Source organism: Bubalus bubalis, chromosome 6 (genome assembly GCF_019923935.1).
Source record: "Bubalus bubalis isolate 160015118507 breed Murrah chromosome 6, NDDB_SH_1, whole genome shotgun sequence".
Classification (NCBI taxonomy): Eukaryota; Metazoa; Chordata; class Mammalia; order Artiodactyla; family Bovidae; genus Bubalus; species Bubalus bubalis.
Window position 1 is genome coordinate 100148824 of NC_059162.1, and position 27689 is coordinate 100176512.

Here is a 27689-nt window from a genome sequence, read left to right on the forward strand (position 1 = left end):
AACCTTTGCTTACAATCTTTATTGAAGTTATACAAAAAGAATCCCCAAAAAGTGAAAAAATACATTATATACAAAAACACTTTCCATTGGGAGGAAGGCTCTGCTCCCTCTCTTAACATGCAGTGCTTTCAACTGTAGCTCCAGCCTCCACTGTCCCCTCCACTGCTGCCCGGCTTTCAGCTTTATTCTCAGCCTGGAAGATAAACAGGGAGCCTGGGCATAAGTGACCCTACTTTAAGCCATTCTTTCTTACACAACTGAGTCAGCCTCAGTCAGAGGAACAACACAGGTCCCTTAAATTCTGCTTTGCTCTCTACACTAAAAGGGATCACAAGTACACACCCATTTCCTAACTTCTCTCTAATAAGGCTGACAGAAAGAGGAGCAAGCAAAAGTGACCGAATGGTCTTAGCAATCAAGTGTCTTCTCACACATTCATTAGAGGGGGACCTGTGGTATATATTTGACAATGAGACATCTTACATTTCATAACCAAACTGTTTCCTGTACAACCTCATTGTTTTTATGAAAGTAATCAAATAATCCAAAGAGGATCAAGTTGGGGAACATGCATTGGTTTCCCCAGGCCCTGAGAACAAGGGAAATGAGGCAAGAGTCCAAACCCTGCTTAACTGCCCACCTCCTCCTCCATGTTTTCAGCAACTTCGGTTCCAGTGGAAATAGTGTCCCCACTGCCTCCATTCACCTCTGGCTCTTGTTTGGCTTTCTTTGCATCATCTTTCCGGGGGCTCTCTTCCTCTGGTTTCCTCTATAAAGATATAATTAATTGTGAAAGCTTCACAAATGTGCTTACTGTTTTTAAAAGGACAATTATAAAACAATTTTGTAACACATGCCTCTTCCCTATGAACACCAGGATTCACAGCTCTAAGGGTCTCCCGAGCCACAACCTGTCCTCTGGAGAATAGACTGGTATGCCTAAACATACCAGTTCAGCCTCTCCAAGGATGGAGAGAGGGGATAGGAATGAGAAATAGACAACAGTGACCAACCCATAAATCTGAATTTCTACAGTTGAGTCAGGAAGCAAAATAAGAGTGGAGGCTTAAGTTTAAGGAGGTCTGCTGCTGAATGACTACTGTAAACCTGCCAGCTTCCTAAGATGGGATGATCTGACCAGACCTCCTCATCAGCTTTCCTAATAGCCCTTGGGCTAAAATAGACCAGCAGAGTGTTGCTAGAAGACATATGTATTTCTTTTGGCTGCACTAGGTCCTAGTTGTGGCACTCAGGATCTTTGATCTTTAGTTGTGGCATATGGGATCCTGACCAGGGATCAAACTCGGGCCCCCAACAATGTAAGCTTGGAGTCTCAGCCACTGAACCACCAGGGAAGTCCCAAAACAGCTATCTTATTCCACCAAGTATTAGGGATGTTTATGTGAAAGGTAATTCTCATGTATCATTTGGAGGAAGGGAAATGCAGAGTAGGGAGAATATAGAAAAGAAATGACCACATATAGATTTACCTTCTTTCTGACAAGGTGGGAAATATCAGTAACACAATTTGATGAGGAAGCACCATCTGTTGGCTTTCTACTGGCAATCTGGCAAAAAAGAAACCTTTGTTACCAATGTACTGCTGTATATGAAATATACACTGAGGCCTAGTATTAATTGACAAAAATCACCTGAATACCCACCATGGAAACTGAAGAGCTTCCTCCACTAGGAGTGAAACCTGAAGTAGAGCTCTCCACCTGTGAGAAATGACAAACCCAAGTGGGTCCCAGGATAGAACCCACCACGTCACCTACGTACAAGCAACTGATTAATAAGACTTCAAACACTAGTGGCCTCCATATGGTAGCAACATCACCCACCCTCTCTACTCAGACCCATGGTCACACAGTAAATAGCTGAGAAAGAATTCAAACCCACAGTCTGGCTCCAGAGCATACTGTCTTAAGCATTGTATTTATTATTTGAGAGGAAATCGTTTAAGACTTCTCACATTCCCTCTGACATCCAAATCCCTGGAAACCAAGTCGTGAGGAAGATTCCTAGCAAATGGAACACTAGTACCATGATAAAGGGCCTTCAAAAATATCAAATGTGTGACTATCAAAACTCTACAAGGAAACCAAACGAACCAGAGTTGCTTTCAGAGCCAGTTCAGCTACATTCCCACTACGCTGGGACTCCTTTGCATCTTCTATCTTCTCTCTAATTTCAGGGAGCAGCTCCTTCAGCTCCTCAATTTCTTTCTCATATTCAGTAGGTGATCCTTCAGCCTCCTTCATCTGCTCATTTAGTACAGCTAGAAAGAAAAGGCTGAAGTGATCAGTAAGTAATAGATAACACAAAAGGAACCTTTAAAAAAAAACCTGTCGATACTGGATCCATCATAACTATTGTGGAAACAGACGATGCATACTCACCCATTCTCTTCTCAATGACTTCAATAGATTTGCTGAACTGTGCTACTGCTTCATCATACTGGGAGTTGTACCCGTAGGCCAAGCCCAGCTGGTAGTGAGTCTCTGCAAGGAGCCGATCATGGGCTTCCAGATACTGTTCCTGCAGGTTTAGGCAAGCCTGGAACTCCTCCACAGCTTGGAGGTAATTCTCTATTGAAGAGAAAAATAGCAAGCAAATGTACATTTAATACACAGAACTTCTATAATTCCAGAAATTCTGCAGAAATGTTTTCCCATGTTATATATATTTCACTTTTCTTTGTAGTATCTCCAGGACCCTTGAACAACTTAAAAGCTACTGGGAGGGAGTTCCCTGGCAAGCCAGTGATTAGGACTCTGCACTCCCAATGCAAAGGGGCCATGGGTTCACCCCTCATCAGAGAACTAAGATCCCGCATGCTGCACAGTTCAGCCAAAAGAAAAAAAACCTACCAAGAGACTTTCATTTACAGTATCATTTAAAAGACTATTCATTGTTCTAGGAACCATAACGAACCCAAAACACCTACTGTCCATTCAAAACTTACTGCCCACAATTTATGATCAATTGAGCTGAATTTTAAGGAATTAGAAGGTTAAGGCACGGGGCGGGGGGAGGGGGGAGACTGTGTTAGAGAGTAAAACAGAAAATGTATTACCAGATTCAACACTAACTTCTCCAAGTTTAAGATGTGCCTGCGCAGCATAAAGCTGAGCCTCCTTCGTGTCTTGCCTAAAAGGAAAGATAGTTAGAAACCTTAATAACATTTGACCAAGCCTAACTGCTTTGTTTTCAACCCCCAAACTCCCAACCTAAGGCTAAAAGCACCAAGAGTTTTACCTTTTAAAAATGATCTTTGCTAAATCCAGCATATCCCAGGCAAGTTCTAGGTTCCCAATCTCCTCCTCTTCATTTTCTTGAAGGGACTAAAGTATATCCAAATCATTGGTGTTAGGCAGAAGTACAAGACAGGCATCTTTGATTACAAATCAAAATGTGTAATTTAGTATGGCTGAGGTGAAGGAGCAGAACTGGTATAGGATTCAAAATTCAGAATTTTCTCTCTAAACCTATACAATGGACCCCTCAAAGTCTACCCTGTATCACCTTATGTCAGTTATTGCTCAGTCACTTAGTCATGTCCGACTCTATATGACCCTATGGACTTCACGCCAGGTTTCTCTAGCCTACACCATCTCCCAGAGTTTGCTCAAACTCGTGTCCATCGAGTTCGTGATGCTATTCAACCATCTCATCCTCTGTTGCCCCCTTCTCCTCCTGTCCTCAACCTTTCCCAGCATTTGGGTCTTTTCCGATGAGTAGGCTCTCCGTATCAGGTGGCCAAAGTACTGGAGCTTCAGCATCAGTGACAGTTAGCAATGGTATGTTGGGTCCTGTCCTAATTGACAGGACCTCTAGGATCAAATGGATCTGCCTATTCTCAGCATGAATAAAGGGTCCCCAAACCCTAACCAAGAAATGACTATCTATAATAATTATGCCTACACTAGTAAACCACAGTCCTACAATAAGAAAGGAGATAATACTCGGCAAATAAGAATTCACCTTGTTTTCAAGAGCTGAATCATTTAGTGTTTCTTCAGCCTTGTCATTTTCTTTATCCTCCTCTTCTGAGCCCTCGGTTTCTGCAAGCAAAAATTCTTCAGTATTGAGAATACTAAACATAACAGACAAAGATGACAGGACAAGTCGGAGATTCCAATAAACATGTCAAATGACCTATATTCTGGGGTAGGACAGGCCAGATTCAAGCCAAATCGGGTAACATTTGAACTGGATATAAATAATAAAGTCAGTGGTTAACAGTCTAACTCGAGTCTAATCCCGACTTAGCATAATCTTAAATAATTCAGACCTTCAATGACCAACAGGCTGTGTTTCTCTTCTAAAACTCAACCTGCACAGTTCAGATCAAAAGAAATTAACTACTGACTTTGATTCACTGGCTAGAAACTCCCATCTACTCAGAGTCAGTTGGAGGCCTCAGCCAGTATTCCTGGGTTCTTTAAACCAACTGTCAGTTAATACTAATAAGGCCAAGAAAATACCAAAAGTTAAATTACTTCAGTCCATTTGAAGCAAGGATGCTCAAGAAGATGCTTTCCCACAATACAGCCGTGGAAAGAAGCACAGCCCTCACCAATCCTCACCAATGAGCATGCCGCACTCCAGCCAGCTCCAGCATGCACAGAATTTGAGTGAGCAGTACATTATTTGACTTTCCAGTATCATGTTAAAGTCTGCAGCCATACCAACACCACATTTCATCATACTGACAAATACAAGTTAACTGCCTGCGAGGACAGGCTGCTGATAAACAGCTCTACACACTTGGGTTCAAACAATTCATGAAATGGGTATAATGTGCCTATTTCTGCCATCTTTCATTAAGCATTTAACACCATAAGAAGAGCTCAAATACTGTCTCCTAACTGAAAATTAGGCATTAGGGCCATGAAGTCAGGATAAAGAACTTTTATCTGTCTACCAGTATTTCTTTAGGATGGAAATAGGCAAAGAAAAGTCATATAAATTAGGACAAACTAAAGTCCTAAGAACCAGTTAAAGTTACAAGTTAATTGTAATTAACCTCTATAGCAAACACTGTTTTATCAGGTACCTCCCTTTTCTCCTGTTGACCATGTAATTTGGTGCTTCTGAAATACAAGTACTCACCACCACATACCAGTAGCTTTCCGTGCCCAAATTTCAAAGTGGTTTGTATACTTAGCTCCCTAATGTTAGGCTAGATGGGTGACTTGGAGGATGAAGCCCATCCTCCACTAGAACACATGACAGGTGAAGCAGATCGGGTATATTTCTCACAATATTTAAAAAACCAAACACCTTATCTTCCCAATGTGCAGGAAAATTTGACAAAATGTTGCTGTTCTATATTCTTATTTATCTGGTATCTGTTCAACTCATACCAGCATGCTAGAAAGTGGCATCTATTTTGGCATAAAATGTCTAGATATTTGGAGTTTTACATCAAATTTTTAAATTAAAATTCTTATAATGGTCTGAGAAAAATACTTGTTTCTCTTGAGGAATCGGCATTACCTTCATGGAATGGTGGAGAAGAGCTAAGTTAATGAGAAAGCCACTATTTTTCAACCTGGTAATCTGTACCCAGGTATTAACAGAAATGCACTGAAGGCCTCAGTTAAGAGATCTGTTTATTTTCTAAGTTTCTTTGAAAATGGAATCTTGTTTGTCCTAAGTCATCCTTCAGAGAAAGGGAAACATTTTAGAGACACCACTTCTCTCATCTTAGAGCATCTTCAAAACAATGTGGCAAGAGAGCTGTGCAAAGCAGAAGAATGACTCTTAAATACCTCTTCACAGGGTTTTAAAAGAAAACCTCTTCCAAGATTTCTGCAGGCTAGTGCTACCACATACATTTCTGACAAGAAGTGGGTTAAAGGAAGGGATTAAAGTTGCCTTCCTCAGTGTGAGGTATTCTGGGAAGAACACCTTCACATCAGATCTAGGGTCATATTCTGGTCCTATGATTTACTGTTTGACCCCAAACAAGTCACATAACCCCTAACCCTCCATTTCCTCATCACTATAACTGGAGTAATACTATCTACTACACAGTACTGTATTTCGGAATCAAAAGTAAAGTTTAACGTATGTGAGAAACTCGAAAGATTAAGACATGAGAGGTTTTTTTAAAACTGAGGAGTTCAGTTCTGTGCTTTTTCCATACACTCTCCTCAAGCCCAATGAGCAGCCCAATGGTGCTACCATTTAGCCAATTCACTTCTGGTTACCATGCTTGTGCTGGCTGGAGTACAAGGACTTGCACACAGGTAGAAGGAAGTTAACCAGAATTAGCTACAGATATTGATAATGGGTCTTTGAACATCTCAAACGTAAGAAAACTCAGTAGTCAATTACATAATATGTGTGTGTGTGTATATATGTAAGTATTAACGATTAATTGGACTATACCTGTGGTTATTAATACCGTTAGATGAATCTTACAGACACAGCAGAATCCTCAAATGATAGTACAACTCAAGTCAGACGTGCCAATTATGTAGTTGCTAATTAGAGGCTTATACATCTTGATGAAACGGAATCATAATTAGACCAATGATACGATACAAAGCATTCACACTTCATGACATTCTAAGTAACAAAAAAGTCAGTTTAGCAGCCAAAGCAAGCATGAAATGAGGAGGGAAAGCTGCAAGAGTACTTCACAGTTTTCAATTATCTTTTGGAGGGGGTTAATTTAACTAATGTGAATAAGCCTCTAAACACTTCCTGAAGACTGAAAGTAAAGATTACCAGAATTCTTTCACTCTGGTGATAAAACATTCAAGGGTAAACTGCCTTCACTTAAATGGCATGCCTGCTTAAGTGCATCAATTCAGTGGATTCTACTGCTTTAATCCTGCTTCCTAAAGCAAAAAAAAAGGAACCATGTGAACAGTAAATTTAAAAATCCAGAGGCATGCAAGTGAACATCCATTCAGCATTCTCTGCCAGCCTAGTGCACTATTTCCCTACCTACTCCACCCCACCACCCACCTTTGTTGGCTAGTGAGTGCAACAAGTTACTGATAGCTAGCCAAATCTCAGAAAGGCCTGTTTTGCAATTAGTAAAAGCGTTAGTCTATAAGCCAACTAAAGAAGACTTGCTTTTAACTTGCTCAACTTATCACCACCTTCTTAAACCACTCCCATTTTCATTTAGCCCTTTCCTAATCCAAAGGCAGACGGAAAATTCTGAATGGAAGGCTGACTTTTACCCATGATTAGTGAGTCAAATCCAGAATGTACTCCACCCACTGTAGCTCTTGTATGTCCCGGTTACCTTCACCCTCTTTCATCTGTTCTTCTTTGTCTTGTGCTTCTTCATTAGCAGCTATCTTAACTTTGTCTTCAGGGGATTGCTCAGTAGCCCCCTGGGCCACCTCAGTCTCCACCCCATCTCCGGCTGCCTCAGACTCTTCTATAGACAGCTTAGTCTCCTGGCTAGGAACCAACTCTGCCCTGCCCTTCTCTAGTGCTGAGCCATCTTTTGTTCCTATCAGTCCTTCTGCATTAGTCTGTGGTTTAGTGGAGGCGTGATCCCCTGCAGCTGACAGTCCATTGACTGCACCATCCTGAGGGAGAACAGTGTCCTGCCCTCCAGGCTTCTCAGAGACTTCTGATCCGGCTTCTGCAGCTGAGGCATCTGCAGCCTGTGTTGTCACCTCCGGTGACTCTTCGGCAGAAGGCAATTCTTGTCCTACCAACTGCTCAAGAATAGCCTTTCCTGGTTCACTTTCAGAGGCAGCTACCTGCTCCTTTGGCTCATCCCCACCCATCTCCACTGGCTTGACTGCTTCTATCTCCACTGGAGTGCCCTGCTTTTCTAGAATCACAACAGGTTGTTCTTTTGAAGCTTCTTTTGGTTTCTCCTCTATGCTCACAATTACTTCTCCCTGACCCCCTTTTTCTCTGCACTCTTCTTGGACGTCAGTTTCAGAAACTGATTTTCCTTCCTCAGCACCCGGTATTTCCTGATCTGGCTTCTTAGAAGTGACTTCAGCTTCACTCAATTCTTCTGGTGCCGCTGCTCCTTTTCCTTCTTCAGTGGTTTCAGTTAACTGATCTGGAGCTGATTTAACTTTCTCCTGTAGTTCCTCTGCAGGCTCACCGATATCCATATCTTCTCTTCCACCCTTCTCCATTTCAGTTTCCTGTTCTTTATCCATTTCAGGCTTTACCAGAGACTTGTCTTCTGTTTTTTGGGCTTCTTTTTCTCCCATGGCGTCATAAACCTGTTCTCTCAACTCTTCCCTTGCTTCCTCTACATGGTTAAAGAACATGAAGCATAAACATGTCTTCGAATTTAATGATAAAGGCATAAATGGAAACTAAAAATACATTCCCTTTAAACCCTCAAACAGCCTGGCTTATGTTTTAGCAGATGGCCTACAAATTACCTGCCCCTTTGAGAAAAGCAAAGGAAAAATCCCAACTAGCAGAGCAATTTACTGCAAAAGAAACCCAAGCTCCTTAAATTAGGTATTATTTTACTTGAGCATTCTAATTATCAGTTAGCTAAGAGATGCCAAGCTTTACATTCTCCTCTCAACACTATATATATATATAGATATAGATATAAAATAGACCTGATATGTAAAACTCTAGCAGCAAAACCCAGATTAGAAATTAACATTTAATTTTCTTAGAACCAAAAAATGTAAAAGGGCCCCAAAAGCCCAGCCATTAAAATAACTGAGCTGCAAAGACTTATAAAAATTTACATCAGAAAAATATTTTAGGTTATTTTAATACTTATAATATCAATTTAAATAACCAGATTTATTTAGGAAATTAAGTTATCCCCTTAAAAAAGTCTATCATCAGTTTCACTGAGACCTCCCCCGCAGTCTCCACCAGATGCAGGTGTAGCCCCAAGAGAGACTATTCAAAATAAGGAGAGCCCTATTTCCATAGCTTGTATATAAGAACTATACGTCGCATCTCTTGAATGTCACATGCAACTCCACATACCATCTATGTTATCATTATTTTCTACCAGAGATTCTTCTTCTGTTTTTTCTCCTTCCTCCTCTTCCACATGCACACCTTCCAGGGCATTTCCCAACACACCATTCTCCATTCTAGCAGAACAAAAGGAGAAAGTACTAAAGGTATGATGGCTAGAACCTAACAGTCTTTTTAAGAAAGAAACTTAGCCCTGTATTATAAAAGCAACAGAAGAGTAAGTAAGTACAGGGAATATAAACTATAAGCACTCATGAAAGAAAAGCAATGGTCAAAATGAATATAAACTACTGTTTTAAGAGCACTGCAGAAAATGAACATACCCTTTATCCAGCCATCTGAAAAAGCACTGATAACCCTTATCAAAAGGGCCATGTTTCCCAAACTTCGCATCCACCTATATGTCTCTAGATGGCCAAAAACATTCTGGCAGGATTTTCATGACAAATCCTTAGACTGCTCTACAAAATTAGAAAGCTTAGCAAAAGTGAGAGATTAAATAGATTACAGATTATTTGCTACTCTGTGTACCCTCAATATATTTTATTCTGCTTAATAAATTCTGGTGGAATATCACAACAACTTTCCAACTCCTTATCCAGAGATGATTCTTCTGTTTTTTATCTTAAGATATTTTCATGTGCCAAGTGTTTCCAAATTGTCCTTCGGTCCGTCCTTGTTATGGATATTGTTCTGGGCTAGCTGAGAGTGTTTTTAAAGGTTCCCTCTCTAAACTAGACTTGGTAAGTTATTGACTATTCACTAATGGAAAGATCTCTGCTTCTAATAACTGCAAAAGTCAAAACTTAAGTATAACTTTACTCTTTTAAGTGCCTTTCAAAATTCCCATCAAGGGAATTCCCTGGAGGTTCAGTGGTTAAAACTCCACACTTTCCACTGCTGAGGGCGAAGGTTCAATCTCTGGTCAGGGAACTAAGATCCCACATATTGTGCAGCACAAGCAAAAAAAGAAAAAGAGAAGCAAAAACAACCCATCAATTTTTCATCCTCCTTTCTAAACCCCCTGAGTAAAACCAGTCTCACTCAGTTCCTGTGAAATCTTAAGGCTAATAAATAATCTTAACAAAGAAACTTAAAAGTTTTTAAATAAATCATTATGATACAAACATCTTACTTTAAACTTAGCTTGAAAGACATACCTTGCCAACTCCAAAAGCGATTTCCCATAAAAAAAGAAGGCTTCTCCACATTCATTAGCTGTCTCTCCATACTTCTTACCTCTAAAAAGAGAATAAACAGCTAGGATCCGAATTAAACTTCTATTTTTTCTAGTTCTTTAGCCATAAAATGACGTTTCTTCTGTAACACATCCTTCTAGGAAACCAATACTCTCCCCTCCTCTTGAACTCAAGGTTCAAGGGACTTTAAGAAACAATGAATAAGTTAATGTTGCCAGTTCTTCATCTATATAGTATGTATCATAATTATGGATTTAGATCTATAATATACATTATATAATTAGAATATATATTCTAAAAAGACATCTATTTGCTACAATTAAAATATATAATCTAAGATCCAAGCTATTAACAGGTATTTCTCCTGATAAAAGATAGGGGTCAATATAAGCCAGAATATTGTTAGGAGTTAGATGGCCTTTGGCTGGGACTAAAGCATAAATCAAGTCCATGTACAGGCATCATGATAAAGAGTTAATGTTCTTGCCTAGATTCAAATCCTGCCTCTAACTTTAAACTTTAGTAGTTAACTTAATCTCACAATGCCTTAGTTTTCGCATTTATAAAATGGAAATGTTAAGAACCGCTTAGATCTACTGCAAGAACTAATTAAGTTAATATATATAAAATCATTCAAAATAATGCTTAGAAATAGATAGCAATATATATACCTAGTTTAGCTATTAATACCTATAAACATGGAAGAAAAGCAGAGGAAAAATCACAAGTATGATAAATGGGAAGGAGGAAGTACTTTATGTGGAGTAAAGAGACTAGCTTTTATGGGGTAAAGGATCTGCAGAAATCATGCTAAGTCAGGTCAACTAATAGTCTAAGAGTCTAGTAAGAGTAACCAGAGCAACTAAGCATAAAAGCTATAATGATGAAGGTCATGTTTAAGGGAAGTCTGTTATATTAGAAGAATGCATCTCAAATTCTACTCAAATACCCTTAATGACAGGACAGTGAGAAAACTAAACTTTTCAGGAATCTGGAAGGAAAAAGCTAAGAAGTGTGTTTCTATGTGCTCAATATTAAAAATTTAGATTTTAACATTTTACAATGTAAGATTTTTATATAAAAACACCTAATTACTTAGCATCAGATGAAACCTGGGTCCTACCCTTAGCACAACACTGAATACCAGAACCTCAGCTCTTCAGGCCCAGATGATGACAGAGAGGCCAGATGCCAATAAATCAACAACAATCAACAGGCATCCAGGAATAAGATTCTGTTCTAGAGGGAGTAAGGGTTAGGAAAAAAATACACTAATATACCCCTGACTGACTGAATAAAAGGAATGAAGAAGCCAAAGACTTAATCAGTGAGCCTCAAACCTGAAACCCAGCTTTATTATAAGCATCTCTTTCATAAGGAAGAGTTCTTCAATTCCACTAAATATAATGTTATCAACTAATGAGCATGCATGACTGACTTCAACTGCTATTGGTAATGGTATTTTTGAGAAAACAAGTCACAGGCTGAAAGGCTACCACTTAAAAGACACTTTCTCTCAGTGTATAAAGTACATTAAAGTCTTTGGCTAAACTAAATCACTCCTGAGGCACTAAGACTAACCCGTTCCCCCAAGATACAGATATACATGGCCACCTGGTGGTCAACTATCAATATTCAAGAAATTGTACAGATAACAAAGGAGCTAAGAATCTATGAAAAATGCTGTGCTAATAACAGCATTAGTGAGAGGGTGACTAACCATGCCTTGCTTGGGATTACAGACTCCCCTGGATATAGAACTTCAAGCATTAGAATAAACACAGTCCTACTATACAGGTGTATTCAGTACCCTGGGATATATACTTAAGGGAAAAGAATAAAAAAAAAGTATATATGCGTATAACTGAGTCACTCTGATATACAGCAGAAATTAATATAACACTGTAAATCAACTCCACTTCAAATAAAAAGTTAAAACAAACAAACAAACAAAAAAAAAACACTTCCACTGTTAAAATTGGAACAAGTCCCAGAACTGGGACAAATTAGTGATCAACAGAAAACAAATTTCATTAACTCAGGAAAATCAAAGGCTAAAACTGCTCAGTTATACGTGAGTTTTATAGTTATAGGAATAAACTCATACATGAAAAATAAATCTTTTTAAACTCTTGCTTTTCATTCTTTTTCCCATTAAACAACTTTTTATGACTCAAGTTTATACAGTACTTACAAAAGACTAGCTGCTTCCTGGAAGGCATTGACAGCTGCAGGAATATCACCCATTACCAGATGTTTCTGTCCTAATCCCAAGAGTTTCTTAGCTTCACTATCCACATCCAGACTGCAAGAAAAAAGATTTCTTTTCAGGTGTCATATACTTTTAAAATCAACATTTTTTGAATACCTGCTACATTTAAACTGTAGTATTTTATTTCCTTAGACCTCTCAACTGCTCTGCCAAGGCTGAGCTAACCCACAATCTATCACTACAAAAGCTCACTACAAAGTCTGCATAATCAGTTTGTCTGTTGATCATCCTTTCAAATCCAGAATTCCATGAAATTTTTAATTATTTTTAATTTATTTATTTTTCATTGAAGGATAATTGCTTTACAGAATCTTGCTGTTTTTCTGTCAAACCTCATCATGAATCAACATGAATCAGGTATACATATATCCCCTCCCTTTTGAACCTCCCTCCCATCTCCCTCCCCATCCCACCCCTCTAGGTTGATACAGAGCCTGTTTGAGTTTCCTTAGCCATACAGCAAATTCCCATTGGCTATCTATTTTACACACGGTAATGTAAGTTTCCATGTTACTCTTTCCATACATCCCACCCTCTCCTCCCCTGTCCCCATGTCCACAAAGAAAAATCTGATTCTTAATTCAAATGGCCACACAAGTGCTTTTGCTAAAGACAATCATCTTACTTACTTTAGTAGGCAGAAGTGCATTCATACTTCACATTTTGTCACAGATTATAAAATCATTTAGTGAAGGACTGAAAATAAATTTATTAGCTTGTATTACTTTCTAATGGACATTCCTAAGTGAAACTGGTAGTGAACTACTTGTAACTGCCTTGACTTATGTTAAATAAAGGGCCAGCAAGTTTATCCACCATTGCTTTTTCATCATCAGTATCAACGGTCAACACAGTCAAAAAGGCAAATGTTGTTCCGGTTACAAAAACAGTTTTGATCTTGCAGAATCTCTCAAAGGGTCTTAGGGATACCAAGGGCATACAAACTACACTATACTTTTGAGAACTTCTGAGTAAGAGCATGGACCCATATCCAAAAGAAAAGAATGTGTGGATACAGATTTAAGATAAAGTAACTGAACTCAAACAAGGGCTCTGTAACAACCTAGAGGGACAGGATGGGGAAGGAGATGGGAGGGAGGCTCTAGAGGGAGGGGACATACATATACCATGGCCAATTCATGCTTATGTTTGGCAAAAACCAACAAAATTCTGTAAAGCAATTATCCTTCAACTAAAAAATAATTTAAAAAAAATTCCGTGCCTACTGCTTATTCACTAATCAAAATTTTTTTTTAAAAAGTAAACTCATCAAGAGCAAGAAGACAGGTGATGGTATTGAATGTTACGAAAAAGTTGCTCAGCAGAATAGAAGAACAACTTGGCCAGGGACACATGCTATAGTTGCTGGGCAGTAGTAACTATTTCAGGTCAGTTGTTACCAATTTATGAGACTCTTCATGTTTTTCCCAACTATCCTTCATGTTTCTCTCAGAATCAGATTATCATACTCCTTGAAAGATCATAAATGTTTATAATATTAATTACCTGTCAACAGTGTCCCAGGGGTTACATAGCCTAGCTACAGTTACACCTTATGCTCAGTCCAGAAATTTAATATCATGGTATATACCAAGATTAACCCTCTAAAAGTTATGTGAATGTATTTAGGATCAATCCTGAGCAGTACTCCTTCCACTCAAAAACGAGACTAACTCACACATCATTAGATAGTATTTGTAGAAGACATAGTTTAAGTAACCAAAATAACAAAGGAATTTAAGACCACAATGTGAAAAACAAAATGATGAAAACAAAAAAAAAAGAAAAACTTAAGACTCTTAAAAACACCCCAAAAGACGTGCATATATTTTGCAGAAGGATTAGACGGAATTTAGAACAGTAATTTTCAACCAAAGTGAGCTTAAGATTTACCAGAAATTTTTCTAAAACATACACTCAAAGCTTAACAAATGAAATCGCCAGGAACACAACCCAGGCATTTACCTTTTGGATAAGCTTTCCAATTATTATGCTTCCTCTGGTTAAGAACTATGGTCACATCAAGATGCAGAAGTTACATGGAAATACATGTGGGCGCAATATAAAATTTAAAACTTTCAACTAGAATTAACAACAAAACTGAAAATGGCAACCTTACAAAACTGAGATCTAAATCAGTAGATGTATTCAAACAAAGAATAAGCTAGCATTTGCCAGGCATGCTGTGTACCAATTAAGGAGAAGAATTAAACAACTTTTAAAATTCAAATATTTTAATCAAATACAAAAAAACCTGACGACATCACTGTCAGGACTCCATACTTTAAATTGAACAAATACTTTAACACTTATTCACTCTCACTCGTTACCTATTAAAGATGATAAAACAAACTGCCCTCAAGTTACATAGCTCTTATGTCTATGTTCTAGATATAAATCAAATCACACCATTGTAAATAATCATACCTCTCCACTTTATCTGCAGAAGTAGAAGGAGCAGGGGCATCTTCTTCAATTCTGTAAAGAAAAATTAACGGGGAAAAAAGTAAAAATGAAAGGCTATTTTAAGACTAGAAATTTAAAAACATAAAGTCATAAAAAGAGCTATTTATTAAATGTCCAATATATTCAGATCTTACATAACATTTATTTACATTATCAAATTTAACGCTTATTCATTCAAGTAACTTTTGAATGCTTATTTGCTACATGATACTATTGATATAATGAACAAGACAGTTACATCCTAGATTTGAGTTTACTGCTCACTAAAAATAAGTTTGTTTTTTAAAAAAAGGAAAAAGCAAAGTTTCCCAGAACATTCATTTTTGGGGGGAAAAGTACTAATAAGTATCTTTAAAATATTTCATAGTTGTGTTTACTGAAAAAGTCTGGAAATAATGACCAACTCAGCAGCCCCTAGAACCTAGACTGTGCTCCTGAAATCCATTTCCCACTAAAAGGAACCAAGAATCCTCTGAGAAATAACTGATCTAAAACAGTGTTGGAGAAGTACATAGTGAATCTGGGGCAATATCATGACAGAAGGCAACAAAACTCTATCTAGCATTATTTAGGATCATATCTACTAATGGTCATGCTAAAAGGAAAGGTGGGGAATCCAGGGTAAAGCAAGAAGAGTTCTTTGTACTTTTTCAACTTCTCTATAAATTTGATGTCTCATATTTACAAAAATATTACAAAAGCACACTTAGGAGCCAACCTCAATAAAATCTCACTGGCCAAAAGAAGGGACAATGTGAACATCAACAAAGATAATAGGGACTTCCCCAGTGGTCCAGTGGGTAAGACTCCAAGCTCCCAATAAGGGGCCTGGGTTCGATCCCTGGTCAGGGAACTAGATCCCGAATGTCCCAACTAAGAGTTCACAAGCCACAACTGAAAGATCCCTCACGTCGCAATGATGATCTAAGAGCCCACGTGGTGCAACTAAGACCCAAAGCAGCCAAATAAATAAACATAAAACACACACGCAGATAATAACTGAATAACCAAAAAGGACCTACACTGTAGTACAGAGAAATATGCTCAGTATTTTGTAATAACCTAAGTGGGAAAAAGACTCGAAAAAGAATAGATACATGTATATGTATAACGGAATCACTTTGCCGTACACCTGAAACTAACACACTGTTAATCAACTATACTGCAATATAAAATTTTAAACATTTTAAAAAAGATTATAGCTGCAACTGACTGGAAAACTCCAAATATGTTTAAATCCGTGAGTTCTCAATAATATAAACAAACAAAAAAAACCCTCATTAGTCATCTTTGGAAAATGATTGAAAATTGATAAATAAAGGGAACAAAGAATTTACCCTTTTTTTACCATACAGTTAAACCTTAGGTAGGCTTCAAGAAAAGAGTTGACTTAAGTTATTACTTAGGAATGCTATACACTGACACCATTCACTTGGTATTAACTTAAATCCTTGCCTTTGTTACCTAGTCTATCATCAGTTTTCACCTATATCCCAAAGGAAATATTCAGTTAAGGATATATATCATCTTTAACTGTGCCCCCAAAGCACACCAGTTTAAACCAAGGACCGTTACATCTCAAATGAGAGCAGAGAATGCTGTTAGCTGTGATGAAATGGAGAAGAACAACAGTGGGAACACAGAAAACTTTACTACTAAACACCTCAGAAGCCATACATGAGAACTGAAGTACGTGAAGCAAGAAAGCTAGGAGCATGGGAGAACACAGGAAGTTGTGTTTTTAACTCCTCCAAAGGTTAAAATATACACACAAACAGAACTGAGTCAATTGATTTTTCATACTTGGACTTTCTTATTTAGCATACCAAATTTATGAAAACAGCAGAGTAATATACACAATATGGACAAAACAAATTAACAACTAAAAAATAGCTTACTCAATTAATATATTAACTCAAAAATTAAATTCAACAGACATTTTATTAGTATCTACTGTATGCTAGATGTGACTTCCCTGGTGGCTCAGACGGTAAAGCGTCTGCCTGCAATGCGGGAGACCCGGGTTCGATTCCTGGGTTGGGAAGATCCCCTGGAGAAGGAAATGGCAATCCACTCCAACACTCTTGCCTGGAAAATCCCATGGACAGAGGATCCTGATAGGCTACAGTCCATGGGGTCGCAAAGAGTTGGACACGACTGAGCAACTTCACTTTCACTTTCACTGTATGCTAAGCATCAGAATCAACCTCCAGCAAAAGTTAAAGCAGAGGACACAGGTAAATTCCCTGGCTGTCCAGCGGTTAGGATTCGCCCCATCACTGCCAATGGCCCAAGTGGGAGAACTAAAATCCCACAAGCCACAGGCGCCAACGCCAACCTGCGTCCCCCCCACCGAAAAAAAAGCAGAGAGGACAATTTGGAAAAAGCAGAAGAGATTAAATGACAAGCAGGGGCTAACTATATTGGAATCTGAGTCTTAGAAAATGCTTTAGAGATGAAAAGTTGTCAGCAGGATCCAGTATCTTTGCTAGAAACTCCTAAACCTTTTATAAATATTATATTGGTTTACGAGTTTGATGAAAAGTCCTGGAGAGGGGAGGTGGGCAGGGAAATGGGGTTGAAAATAAGCAGATTTCATACTGACAGGAAAAAAGCACAATTTAAAAGCTAATGTGTTCAGCTGCACAGTAAGCGGCAAATGATCTGACCAGAACCCTGGAATGGCCCAGGATCCTTATCTACAAATACTTCCTGTCATAGCTTGCTGTTGTTCAGTTGTCCTGTCAGACTCTTTTGTGACCTCATGGACTGTAGCCTGCCAGGTGCCTCTGTCCATGGAATTTCCCAGGCAAGAATACTGGAGTGGGTTGCCATTTCCTTCTCCAGGGGATCTTCAAGATCCAGGAATTGAATCTGCATTGACAGGGGAATTCTCTACCATGAGCCACCAGGGGAAGCCCCTGTCATAGCTAGTTACGTTCAAATAGCTTCCTTCACTAATGGATTATTCTAATTCTAGCACAGAGTTTCTCAAATTACCTGTGACTGAAAGACCGGACTTTCAATTTCAATATGCAAGAGATGGGTTTTTTAATATAAAACAGAAATGTCAGAGTAATGTCAAATTTCTTCATTTCCAAATGTTCACTCTCAGTTTTTATGCTTATATCTTTGGCAGGGGGGAGGCGGGGACCGGGCTGCACAGCATAGCTTGCAGGACTTTAGTTCCTAGAGCAGGGACCATGGCAGTGAAAATGTGGAGTCCTAACCACTAAACCGCCAGGGGATTTCCTGAACTTCACACCTTTGTAACTGTCCTTCACCCTACTTTCCATGTCCCCACTTCCTAGGAACAAGACTAGAAACAGATCATTTAGTTTTGATGCCAACCTAAGTCTTTAAATTTTTATCAAGCTGAGGCACTGAATGCATAATATCATCAAATTTACTTCTTATATACCCTGTGGTACAAAAGTTTGAAGTGGATAAAATTAGAAAAAAATGGGTATCAGTTCAGTTGCTCAGTCATGTCCGACTCTCTGCCACCCCATGAACCGCAGCACACCAGGCCCCCCTGTTCATCACCAACTCGCAGAGTTTACCCAAACCCATGTCCATTGAGTCAGTGATGCCATCCAACCATCTCATCCTGTTGTCCCCTTCTCCTCCTGCCCTCAATCCCTCCCAGCATCAGGGTCTTTTCAAATGAGTCAGCACTTCACATCAGGTGGCCAAAGTATTGGAATTTCAGCTTCAACATCAGTCCTTCCAATGAACACCCAGGACTGATCTTCTTTAGGATGGACTGGTTGGATCTCCTTGCAGTCCAAGGGACTCTCAAGAGTCTTCTCTAACACCACACTTCAAAAGCTTCAATTCTTCGGCGCTCAGCTTTCTTTATAGTCCAACTCTCACATCCATACATGATCACTGGAAAAACCATAGCCTTGACTAGACGGACCTTTGTTGACAAAGTGATGTCTCTGCTTTTGAATATGCTGTCATAACTTTCCTTCCTGTCTTTTAATTTCATGGCTACAATCACCATCTACAGTGATTCTGGAGCCCAGAAAAATAAAGTCAGCCACTGTTTCCCCATCTATTTCCCATGAAGTGATGGGACCGGATGCCATGATCTTCATTTTCTGAATGTTGAACTTTAAGCCAACTTTTTCACTCTCCTATTTCACTTTCATCAAGAGGCTCTTTAGTTCTTCTTCACTTTCTGCCATAAGGGTGGTGTCTTCTGCCTATCTGAGGTTACTGACATTTCTCCCGGCAATCTTGATTCCAGCTTGCACTTCCTCCAGCCCAGTGGTTCTCCTGATGTACTCTACATATAAGTTAAATAAGCAGGGTGACAATATACAGCCTTGATGTACTCCTTTTCCTATTTGGAACCAGTCTGTTGTTCCATGTCCAGTTCTAACTGTTGCTTCCTGACCTGCATACAGGTTTCTCAAGAGGCAGGTCAGCAATGATAAACTTAGTTCTATTCTTACTTAGTAGCCTAGACAAAAAGGGCATGAACCAATCAAGGCCATACTAGTACAGTCAGAAGAAAAGGCATAATTAAAGCAGAGATTCTTCAAACTTCAGTCTACATGAATTAAACAGACTGTTGAGTCCCAACCCTAGAGTTCTGGTTCAGTGGATCTACTATGAGGTCCAGGAATTTGCATTTCTAACAACCTTCTAGGTGATGCTACTGCTGGTTTGGAGACCACAATGTAACAAACACCAAGTTAGGAAAAAAATTACACACTAATGTTCATGTCTTATCTGAGCCACAGACATGTTTATCCACAATTATTTTTTTAATGTTAATTATGGTAGCTACTACATTTAAAACTATGAAGATAGCACACAAAAAATCTGGATTTCTGCTTCTCTTAAAAAATTGTTATGTAAACTGTAAAACCAAAAATTACTAAAGAAAACCATGGGAGAATTACTATGTAATTCATCTGGAGAAGGCCTTTTTAAATTCAGAAGTTATAGAAGATTGATAAATTCTACTCCATCTAATTCATTTCACAAAAGGTTAACTTACCAAATATATAGAGTATTATAATCAAAAGGAAAAAAGTCCAGCAGGAAAAGATTAAAGGATATAAACATATCCACAGAAAATGAAACACAAAGAGCTCAAACATCTGAATACGCGCTCACACTCTTCAGAGAAACACAAAACTACAGTGAAAAAACATTTTTTTACCCATCAAATATTCAAAGACAAGAACGTAAGAAAAACAACTGTTTCCATATATTGCTAAAAGTGAAGTCGCTCAGACGTTTCCGACTTTTTGCAACCCCATGGACCATAGCCTACCAGGTTCCTCCATCCATGGGATTTTCCAGGCAAGAGTACTGGAATCTAGTTCCCTGACCAGAGATAGAACCCAGGCCTTCTGCATTGGGAGAGTGGAGTCTTACCCACTGGACCACCAGGGAAGTCCCTCAGAGTTGGTTTTGAGGTGCTTATAAAACACCTAAATGGGTAACATTCAATAGGCCAATTCAGAGCAAACATCTGTCATAGAGCGGTACCTATTACATTATCATTTAATCCTCTCACAAAAAAAAAACACACAAAACACCTTGTGGTATGTGTCAATATCCTATTTTCCATAGTAACTTACCCAATTACACAAATGATTTTCTAATCTATACGTAACACCAATCATAACTCATGCTATATTCTAACTGCCTACTGACTTTCTGTATTCTCCATCCGGATTAAGATCTGAGAAACCATGACTATCTTATCCTAAACTGTATTCTACAACCAAGCACAAAACCTGGCATCTAATCAATATTTATTAAAGTAAGTGACCAATTCTGAATCACTAAGGGTAGGATTAAGGACAAGTGACTTTGCCACTTATCATGTGAAGTACCTAACTTTTGTCAACTATTAACACTACTCATCTCACAAGATTTGTTTTGAAAATTAAATGAGAATGTTCACGAAGTGCTTAGTTCAATGCTTGGCACATAAAGAATCAAAAGATGCTAGCACTCGTTAACAATGAAAGAACTAAAAGATAGGAAGAATCAGAGGCAGCATCAAAGGAAAATAAAATTAAAGAGGGAGTATCTGGTATCAGGAAGCAACAGTTAGAACTAGACATGGAACAACAGACTGGTCCCAAATAGGAAAGGGAGTACGTCAAGGCTGTATATTGTAACCCTGCTTCTTTAACTTCTATGCAGAGTACATCATGAGAAACGCTGGACTGGAAGAAACACAAGCTGGAATCAAGACTGCTGGGAGAAATATCAATAACCCCAGATATGCAGATGACACCACCCTTATGGCAGAAAGTGAAGAGGAACTCAAAAGCCTCTTGATGAAAGTGAAAGAGGAGAGTGAAAAAGTTGGCTTAAAGCTCAACATTCAGAAAACGAAGATCATGGCATCCGGTCCCACCACTTCATGGGAAATAGATGGGGAAACAGTGGAAAACAGTCTCAGACTTTTATTTTTGGGGGCTCCAAAATCACTGCAGATGGTGACTGCAGCTGCTTACTCCTTGGAAGGAAAGTTATGACCAAACTAGATAGCATATTCAAAAGCAGAGACATTACTTTGCCAACAAAGGTCTGTCTAGTCAAGGCTATGGTTTTTCCAGTGGTCATGTATAGATGTGAGAGTTGGACTGTGAAGAAAACTGAGCACCGAAGAATTGATGCTTTTGAACTGTGGTGTTGGAGAAGACTCTTGAGAGTCCCTTGGACTGCAAGGAGATCCAACCAGTCCATTCTGAAGGTGATCAGCCCTGGGATTTCTTTGGAAGGAATGATGCTAAAACTGAACTCTAGTACTTTGGCCACCTCATGCGAAGAGTTGACTCATTGGAAAAGACTCTGATGCTGGGAGGGATTGGGGGCAGGAGGAGAAGGGGACAACAGAGGATGAGATGGCTGGATGGCATCACCGACTCGATGGACGTGAGTTTGGGTGAACTCCGGGAGTTGGTGATGGATAGGGAGGCCTGGCGTGCTGCGGTTCATGGGGTCACAAAGAGTCAGACACATCTGAGGGACTGAACTGAATTGAACTGAATCTGGTATCAGAGGCAGCAAAAAGGTACCAAAAAGAACTAATTAGGAAGCTAAGAATGATAAGGACTACTTCAGCATTTGGACAATGATTATCTTTAGCAATGCTGTTTAAATGACATGAAGGAAAGGATGGACAAATGTGTATATTCTCAGAACACAGTTGTCCAGTTAGATTGTGATCTGATGACTAGAAACTAATATCTTATTCATCTTTGTATCTCTGAAACCCAACATATTAAAATATATATTGAATATATCTGTTAAATGCATAAGCAAATAGAAGGGGAAAAAATGGGAGACTAGAAATGCAGACTCTTACCTAAAGAAGCCTGGCTATGCAAGGGAAGAAGCAAAGAAAGCAACTGAACAGATATATCACAGAGAAAATGTTTTTACAAGCATCCACCTTGGGACATTTGAATGCAGAGGAGATGGTGCTCTATCGCAGAGGAGATGGTGCTCTATCGAAGGAATACAAGCACCAAGAGACCAAACAGGCAGCTGCTAGACATGGGGGGAAAAATCTCCAACTGTCTGATCGTCAAGATTTTTTTCCTTAATGTAAACTCTCACTGTGAAGGCCTTTCTTCTAGAGAACTTTTAAGTTCCACAAGAGGTGGTTTCAACCCTCTAGCTGTCTATTCTGTGTCTGCTCCAGAAAAGCAGCTGAATGCACATGTAAGAAAACAACAGCACTGACTGCACTCTTTAAATTCTTGGCCCCAAATCTAAAACAAGGACAAAACTGGCAATCCTACTACATTCCCTAAAATGTCTTCCAAGTCTCCAAAGTAACTATTTCTCTCCTCAAATCTCCTATACCGTATTCCATTCTCCCTTACTTCTAAGCAGGTCTTGCTTCAACACCTCATTGAGCAAATAGACACCACTAGACAGGAAGTCTCCCTCAACCACCAAAACCATCAACCTACCCATATCTGTATCCACACTCTCTCGTATTCATGAATGGAAACTTCAGATAGCTGGCTCCTGGTCATTCATCTCCTTGTGGCCATTCCAGATTGCCCAATCTAAAATAACCACCCAGTTAACCTCACATCTCTTTAAACTAGAGGAAGGTAAAGTTATTATTTGCATAGCGCTTTATCACTGATATTCTCTAATCTACATATTTATGGTCTCTATCCCAGGAGTCTCCATTTAAGAGCAGAGATCTTTTCTGTCTCATTATATAAAACAAATGCTCGATAAATACAGGGAATCCTTGGTGGCTCCGATGGTAAAGAATCTGCCTACAGTGCAGGAGACCTAGGTTCGATCTCTGAGTCAGGAAGATCCCCTGGAGAAGGGAATGGTTACCCACTCCAGTATTCTTGCCTGGAGAATTCCACGGACAGAGGAGCCTGGCAGGCTGCAGTCCATGGGGTCACAAAGAATCGGACATGACTGAGGGACTAAGGCTTTCACTATGCCTATAAGTAGGACAAAAAAAACTGCTTCACAAAATTTTCCTAAAAGGAAATTTCCTGAAAGAATCTTCCCCATTACTGCCACTATTTTACAAATGGGAAAACTGAGATCCACCATGGTAGCCAGAAATAGAATCCAGTTTTCTTGACTCCTAGTCATCATAGACATCATCTAGGTTTTTTTTGTTTTTTTTTTTTTGGCTGCACCACTTGGCATACAAGATCTTAGTTCCCTGACCAGGGATCAAATCTGTGTCCCCTACAGTATTAACCACTGGACCACCAGGGAAGTCCCTCCATAGTTTTAAGATACCCTTACAAATAAATACATGTTCAGCACCCACCTACGATATAACAGATAAAGTGTAATATTCAAAAGCAGAGCCCCTACACAGCAAAAAGAATCACTAAATAATATGTAATGTGGATGATTCACATAAAGTTGAGTATAAGAGGTCATATAATAACATACTGTAGATATAACATTCAAAAACAGACAAAACTAATCTGTAATGTCAGAAGAACTACCCTTGTTGGGAGTAGGGCTTGAGGGATTCTAGTTCCCCATGCAGGGACTGGACCCAGGCCACTGCAGTGAAACCACTGAATCCTAACCACTGGACCACCAGGGAATTTCCATGGGGCTTTTAATATTTATTTTTATTTTTTTGTGAACTCTTAGTTGAGGCATGTAGAGATCTAGTTCCCTGAACAAGGATCGACTCCACACCCCTTGCATTGGAAGCACAGAGTCTTAGCCACTGGACGACCAGGGAAGTCCCATGGAACCTTCAACTTATGCTTTCTCCTAGATTTACAGTTTCAGGCCTTATATCTAGGACTTTAATCCATTTTCAGCTCATTTTTGTATATAAGGGTCTAAGTTCATTCTTCTGCATGTGTACATCCCATTTTCCCAACACCATTTGTTGAAAAGAATGTCGTGTCCTGAGTGATCTTGGCACCCTTAACAAAAATCATTTGACCATATGCAAGGATTTATTTCTGGACTATTACATTCCATTGCTCCATCTTACCAGTACCACCCTGTTTTGATTATTATAGCTTTGCAATGTTTTGAAATCAGGAAGTGAGATCTACACTTCATTCTTTTTCAAAACTGTTTTAGCAGGGAATCCCTGGTGGCTCCGAGGTTAAAGCATCTGCCTGCAATGCAGGAGACCCGGGTTCGATCCCTGAGCTGGGATGATCCCCTGGAGAAGGAAATGGCAACCCACTCCAGTATTCTTGCCTGAAGAATCCCATGGACGGAAGAGCCTGGTAGGCTACAGTCCATGGGGTCACAAAGAGTCGGACACGACTGAGCTACTTCACTTTCACTTTCCTTGGTGATCCAATGGATCCACATTCGCACTGCTAAGGGCCTGGGCCGAGGCAAGGCTAAAACAACTACAAAAAATGTTTTGGCTATTTGGGATCCCTTGAGGTTGCTTATGAGTTTTAGGATGCATTTTCCTATTTCTACAAAAAGTGCCACTGGTGTTCTGACAGACTGTTGAATCTATAGATCTCTTTGGGTAGTATGAACATCTTAACAGTATCAAGCATTCCAGTGCATGAACACAGGACTTTTTTTGTGTGTGGAATCTTAAGGGTGAACCTCAGGGCTCATTTTTAAACAATTTTTTTTTTTTCCCGGATGGGCCGCACAGCTTGCCCTCTGCAGTGTAAGCACTGAGTCCACCAGTGGACCACCAGGGACTTCTCTGAACCCCAACTTTTAAAGTGGTACGTGAAGAATTCTTTTGCACACACACAGATTATCAAAGTTAATGGATGTGATGATGAGTAAACTTGTCCTAAGAGTACAAGTCATATTCATCTTGTTCAGAAATAATTTCTATATTTCATTTATTTTTCTGATCTGTTCTTGTCGTTCACCTCAAAACCACCCTGAGATTATCAAATATCAGATTTCATTTAAAACAATCTTCTAAGGAGGCTTCCCTGGTGGTCCAGTGGTTAAGACTGAGAGCTTTCCATACAAGGGGCTCAGGTTCAAGGTCCTGGTCAGTAAACTAAGATCCCACATGCCATGCCACAAAAAATTAATGAGTAAATAAAACAATCTTGTAAGAACAATATTTTTTTTTTTGCAGGTCCAAGAAGACTCTTTTCTCATTTACACATTTGAGCTAATATACTGGCCTAACACCTCCAATCCACCAAAAATTAGGTACACGGGTACACTGGCTAAATCTTTCACAAAAGTATATTCTAATTACTGTGACATTAATTCATCTCATGGTAAAGTCTACTTACTGAGCTTATGGAAAAAAACCCAAACAAACTTTCTGGCCAACCCAATACAAGAAGTTATTGATCTCACTTTAAACAGCTGAATACTAAGCACCAAAATAAGCCTCACACCAACACAGATGAACCTTACACTTATGGAAACAGAAACAACAAACTCCAGAACTTTAAGGATTGAGCTAAACCACTCATTTTTACTTTGGCATCTCTCATCTAAAGGTATAATTATGTAGCTCAGAAATTATAAGACAGCTGAACTAAAATTCAGTGCACCACATAAGACTTCCTAAGTTTTCTCATTCCTCCTTACCACTACATTACAAACTGTTATATTATATATTGTAACATAAAAACATTAAAAATTAGAACTATTTAGAAAGCTAGTGAGGACAAGGACTGATTTAACATTTAGACAGTCATTGATAAATTTTTACCAATGTTGTTTAAATGGCATGAGGGAACAGAAGCCAAATTGAAGCTTTTTAGAGATGACAACTGCGGCCCCTCGTTCACCACTTAAGCAATGAAAGTGGTATCAAAGTCAACTCTGAATTAAGGTTTATTTCTCATTCCATTTTTTCCTCTCTACTGGTTTGAAAGTTACACGTGTTTTTTATTCTTTAAATGGTTATACTGGAATTATAATGTGAATTTTTTTTTTATGATGTGCATTCTTAACAGAGTCTAAACTCACGTTAATTTTCTTCACCCTCCCCCTTGAACGCCTTACCCCTAAATTGTTCCAAGAATTTAACTGAATAATGCTGCCTTTATTGCTCTCTCCAACTAGCTAATTAAATTTTCATGCAATTTCCTCTCAAGTAAGCTTTGGGGATGAAGGAAGGATGAGAAATGAGGGAATAAAAACGTGAAATGCTAGGGCTCTGCCACTTAATAATTTAAATTATGTTTCTTCGAATAAACGTCCCGTTTCCCTTCACTGTTGAAAAAATACCTGAGTGGCACTGTGCCGTTTTTACAGCAATCATGTCTTCCATTCTACTGCACTTCACGCACAATACTGCCCATTCTCCTAGCAACCAAACACTGCTAGAAGTGAGACCTCAACGCAGCGCTAAAGATGCTTCACGACCCGATCAAGTCTTCTACAAGCAATCGAGTCCCCTGCCAACAATGCCAAAATCTAAAAGAACCACGATGCTCTCCACACAACAAAAAGAAATGGGCCTAGCTGAGGGTAGGAGGGTACCAAGTGAGCAAGGAGACCGCGGGGAACAAGCTTCCCGGTGTCCCACCGCGGAAGTCTGAGGCGGACCGCGAGCCTCACAGCCCCAAACAATGGAGTTTTCCCGCCTCCTCGGGGCCCCGCCCCCTGCTCCAGAGCCCGCGGAGGGAAGCGAACGCACTAGCGCACAACCCCGCCCCCTAGAGGTCCCACCCACCCCGAGCCGCCAGTCCGGCCTCCTTCCTCGTGCAGGTTTTTTTTTTTTGGCGCCAAATCTCTGTTGGTTATCTTCCCGAGGTGTTTGAGAATACTACCGGAGGCGCACACCAGTTGTGTGGGCATAGCAGGGGCATGAAGGCACACCGGCGCGCCTGGGCCCCGCCTCCCCACCGATAGCCCCGGGCCGGGGGAGGAAAGAGAGGGGCAGGCAATGGAGACAGCCGCCGCTGCCCCCGGCAAGATGGCGGCCGCGAAAAGCGGGGCAGGGGGCGCCAGCCGACCGGCGTTACTAATATTGAGGGAGACTCTCTACAAGAGGTGAGCTTCTCCAGTGTCCGGGCCTTCCAGAATAGCGACCGTTGTTCATTGGAAGGCACGTCCTCCAACCCTCCGGTCTGCCCCTCCCAGGGAGCCTCCGTCCACCACCCCCTCCCTGCGGACTGGCCAGTGCCTCAAGCTCTCCACGGTCCGGCTTACTTGTCGGCAGAAACCAGCTCCGCGGTGATGGCGGCAGTGGCTGTGGACTCTGCGGCCATCGTTCCCCTGAGGTGGTGGGCCAGCGGACGGGACACAGCCTGTGAGAAAAACAGACGGAATTCGGGACGCCAGAGACTTATTCAGGGACAGAAAATGGCAGATTGGAGACCCCGCGC

General features: G+C 39.8%; 1 protein-coding gene across 3 annotated transcripts; it reads right to left on the reverse strand.

The window, feature by feature from the left end:
• On the reverse strand, nucleotides 1-27689 carry LOC102399204 (nuclear autoantigenic sperm protein). Of its 3 annotated transcripts, none has more exons than XM_006052551.4 (15): nucleotides 27514-27689; nucleotides 14857-14907; nucleotides 12352-12462; nucleotides 10119-10199; nucleotides 8965-9074; nucleotides 7274-8254; nucleotides 3988-4067; nucleotides 3262-3347; nucleotides 3080-3153; nucleotides 2403-2591; nucleotides 2115-2281; nucleotides 1665-1721; nucleotides 1491-1568; nucleotides 707-769; nucleotides 1-193 (listed from the first exon to the last, which is right to left on the reverse strand). In XM_006052551.4, the coding sequence occupies exons 1-15, from the start codon at nucleotides 27570-27572 to the stop codon at nucleotides 113-115; spliced, it is 2268 nt and encodes a 755-aa protein (XP_006052613.4). In that variant the 5' UTR covers nucleotides 27573-27689; the 3' UTR covers nucleotides 1-112. The 3 variants fall into 3 exon arrangements, with proteins under 3 accessions (XP_006052613.4, XP_006052612.4, XP_006052614.1); XM_006052550.4 differs by having other exon boundaries at nucleotides 641-769; nucleotides 27514-27688; XM_006052552.3 differs by lacking the exon at nucleotides 7274-8254 and having other exon boundaries at nucleotides 641-769; nucleotides 27514-27685.

Excerpts from the sequence above, each read along its gene's own strand:
- LOC102399204 (XM_006052550.4), bottom strand. The coding sequence starts at position 27,572 with ATGGCCGCAGAGTCCACAGCCACTGCCGCCATCACCGCGGAGCTGGTT. Across the intron at positions 1,569-1,664 it reads GAAGCTCTTCAGTTTCCATG|ATTGCCAGTAGAAAGCCAAC; the intron begins GTGGGTATTCAG and ends CTTTTTTGCCAG. Across the intron at positions 194-640 it reads CTGAAAACATGGAGGAGGAG|GCTGAGAATAAAGCTGAAAG; the intron begins GTGGGCAGTTAA and ends TTTATCTTCCAG.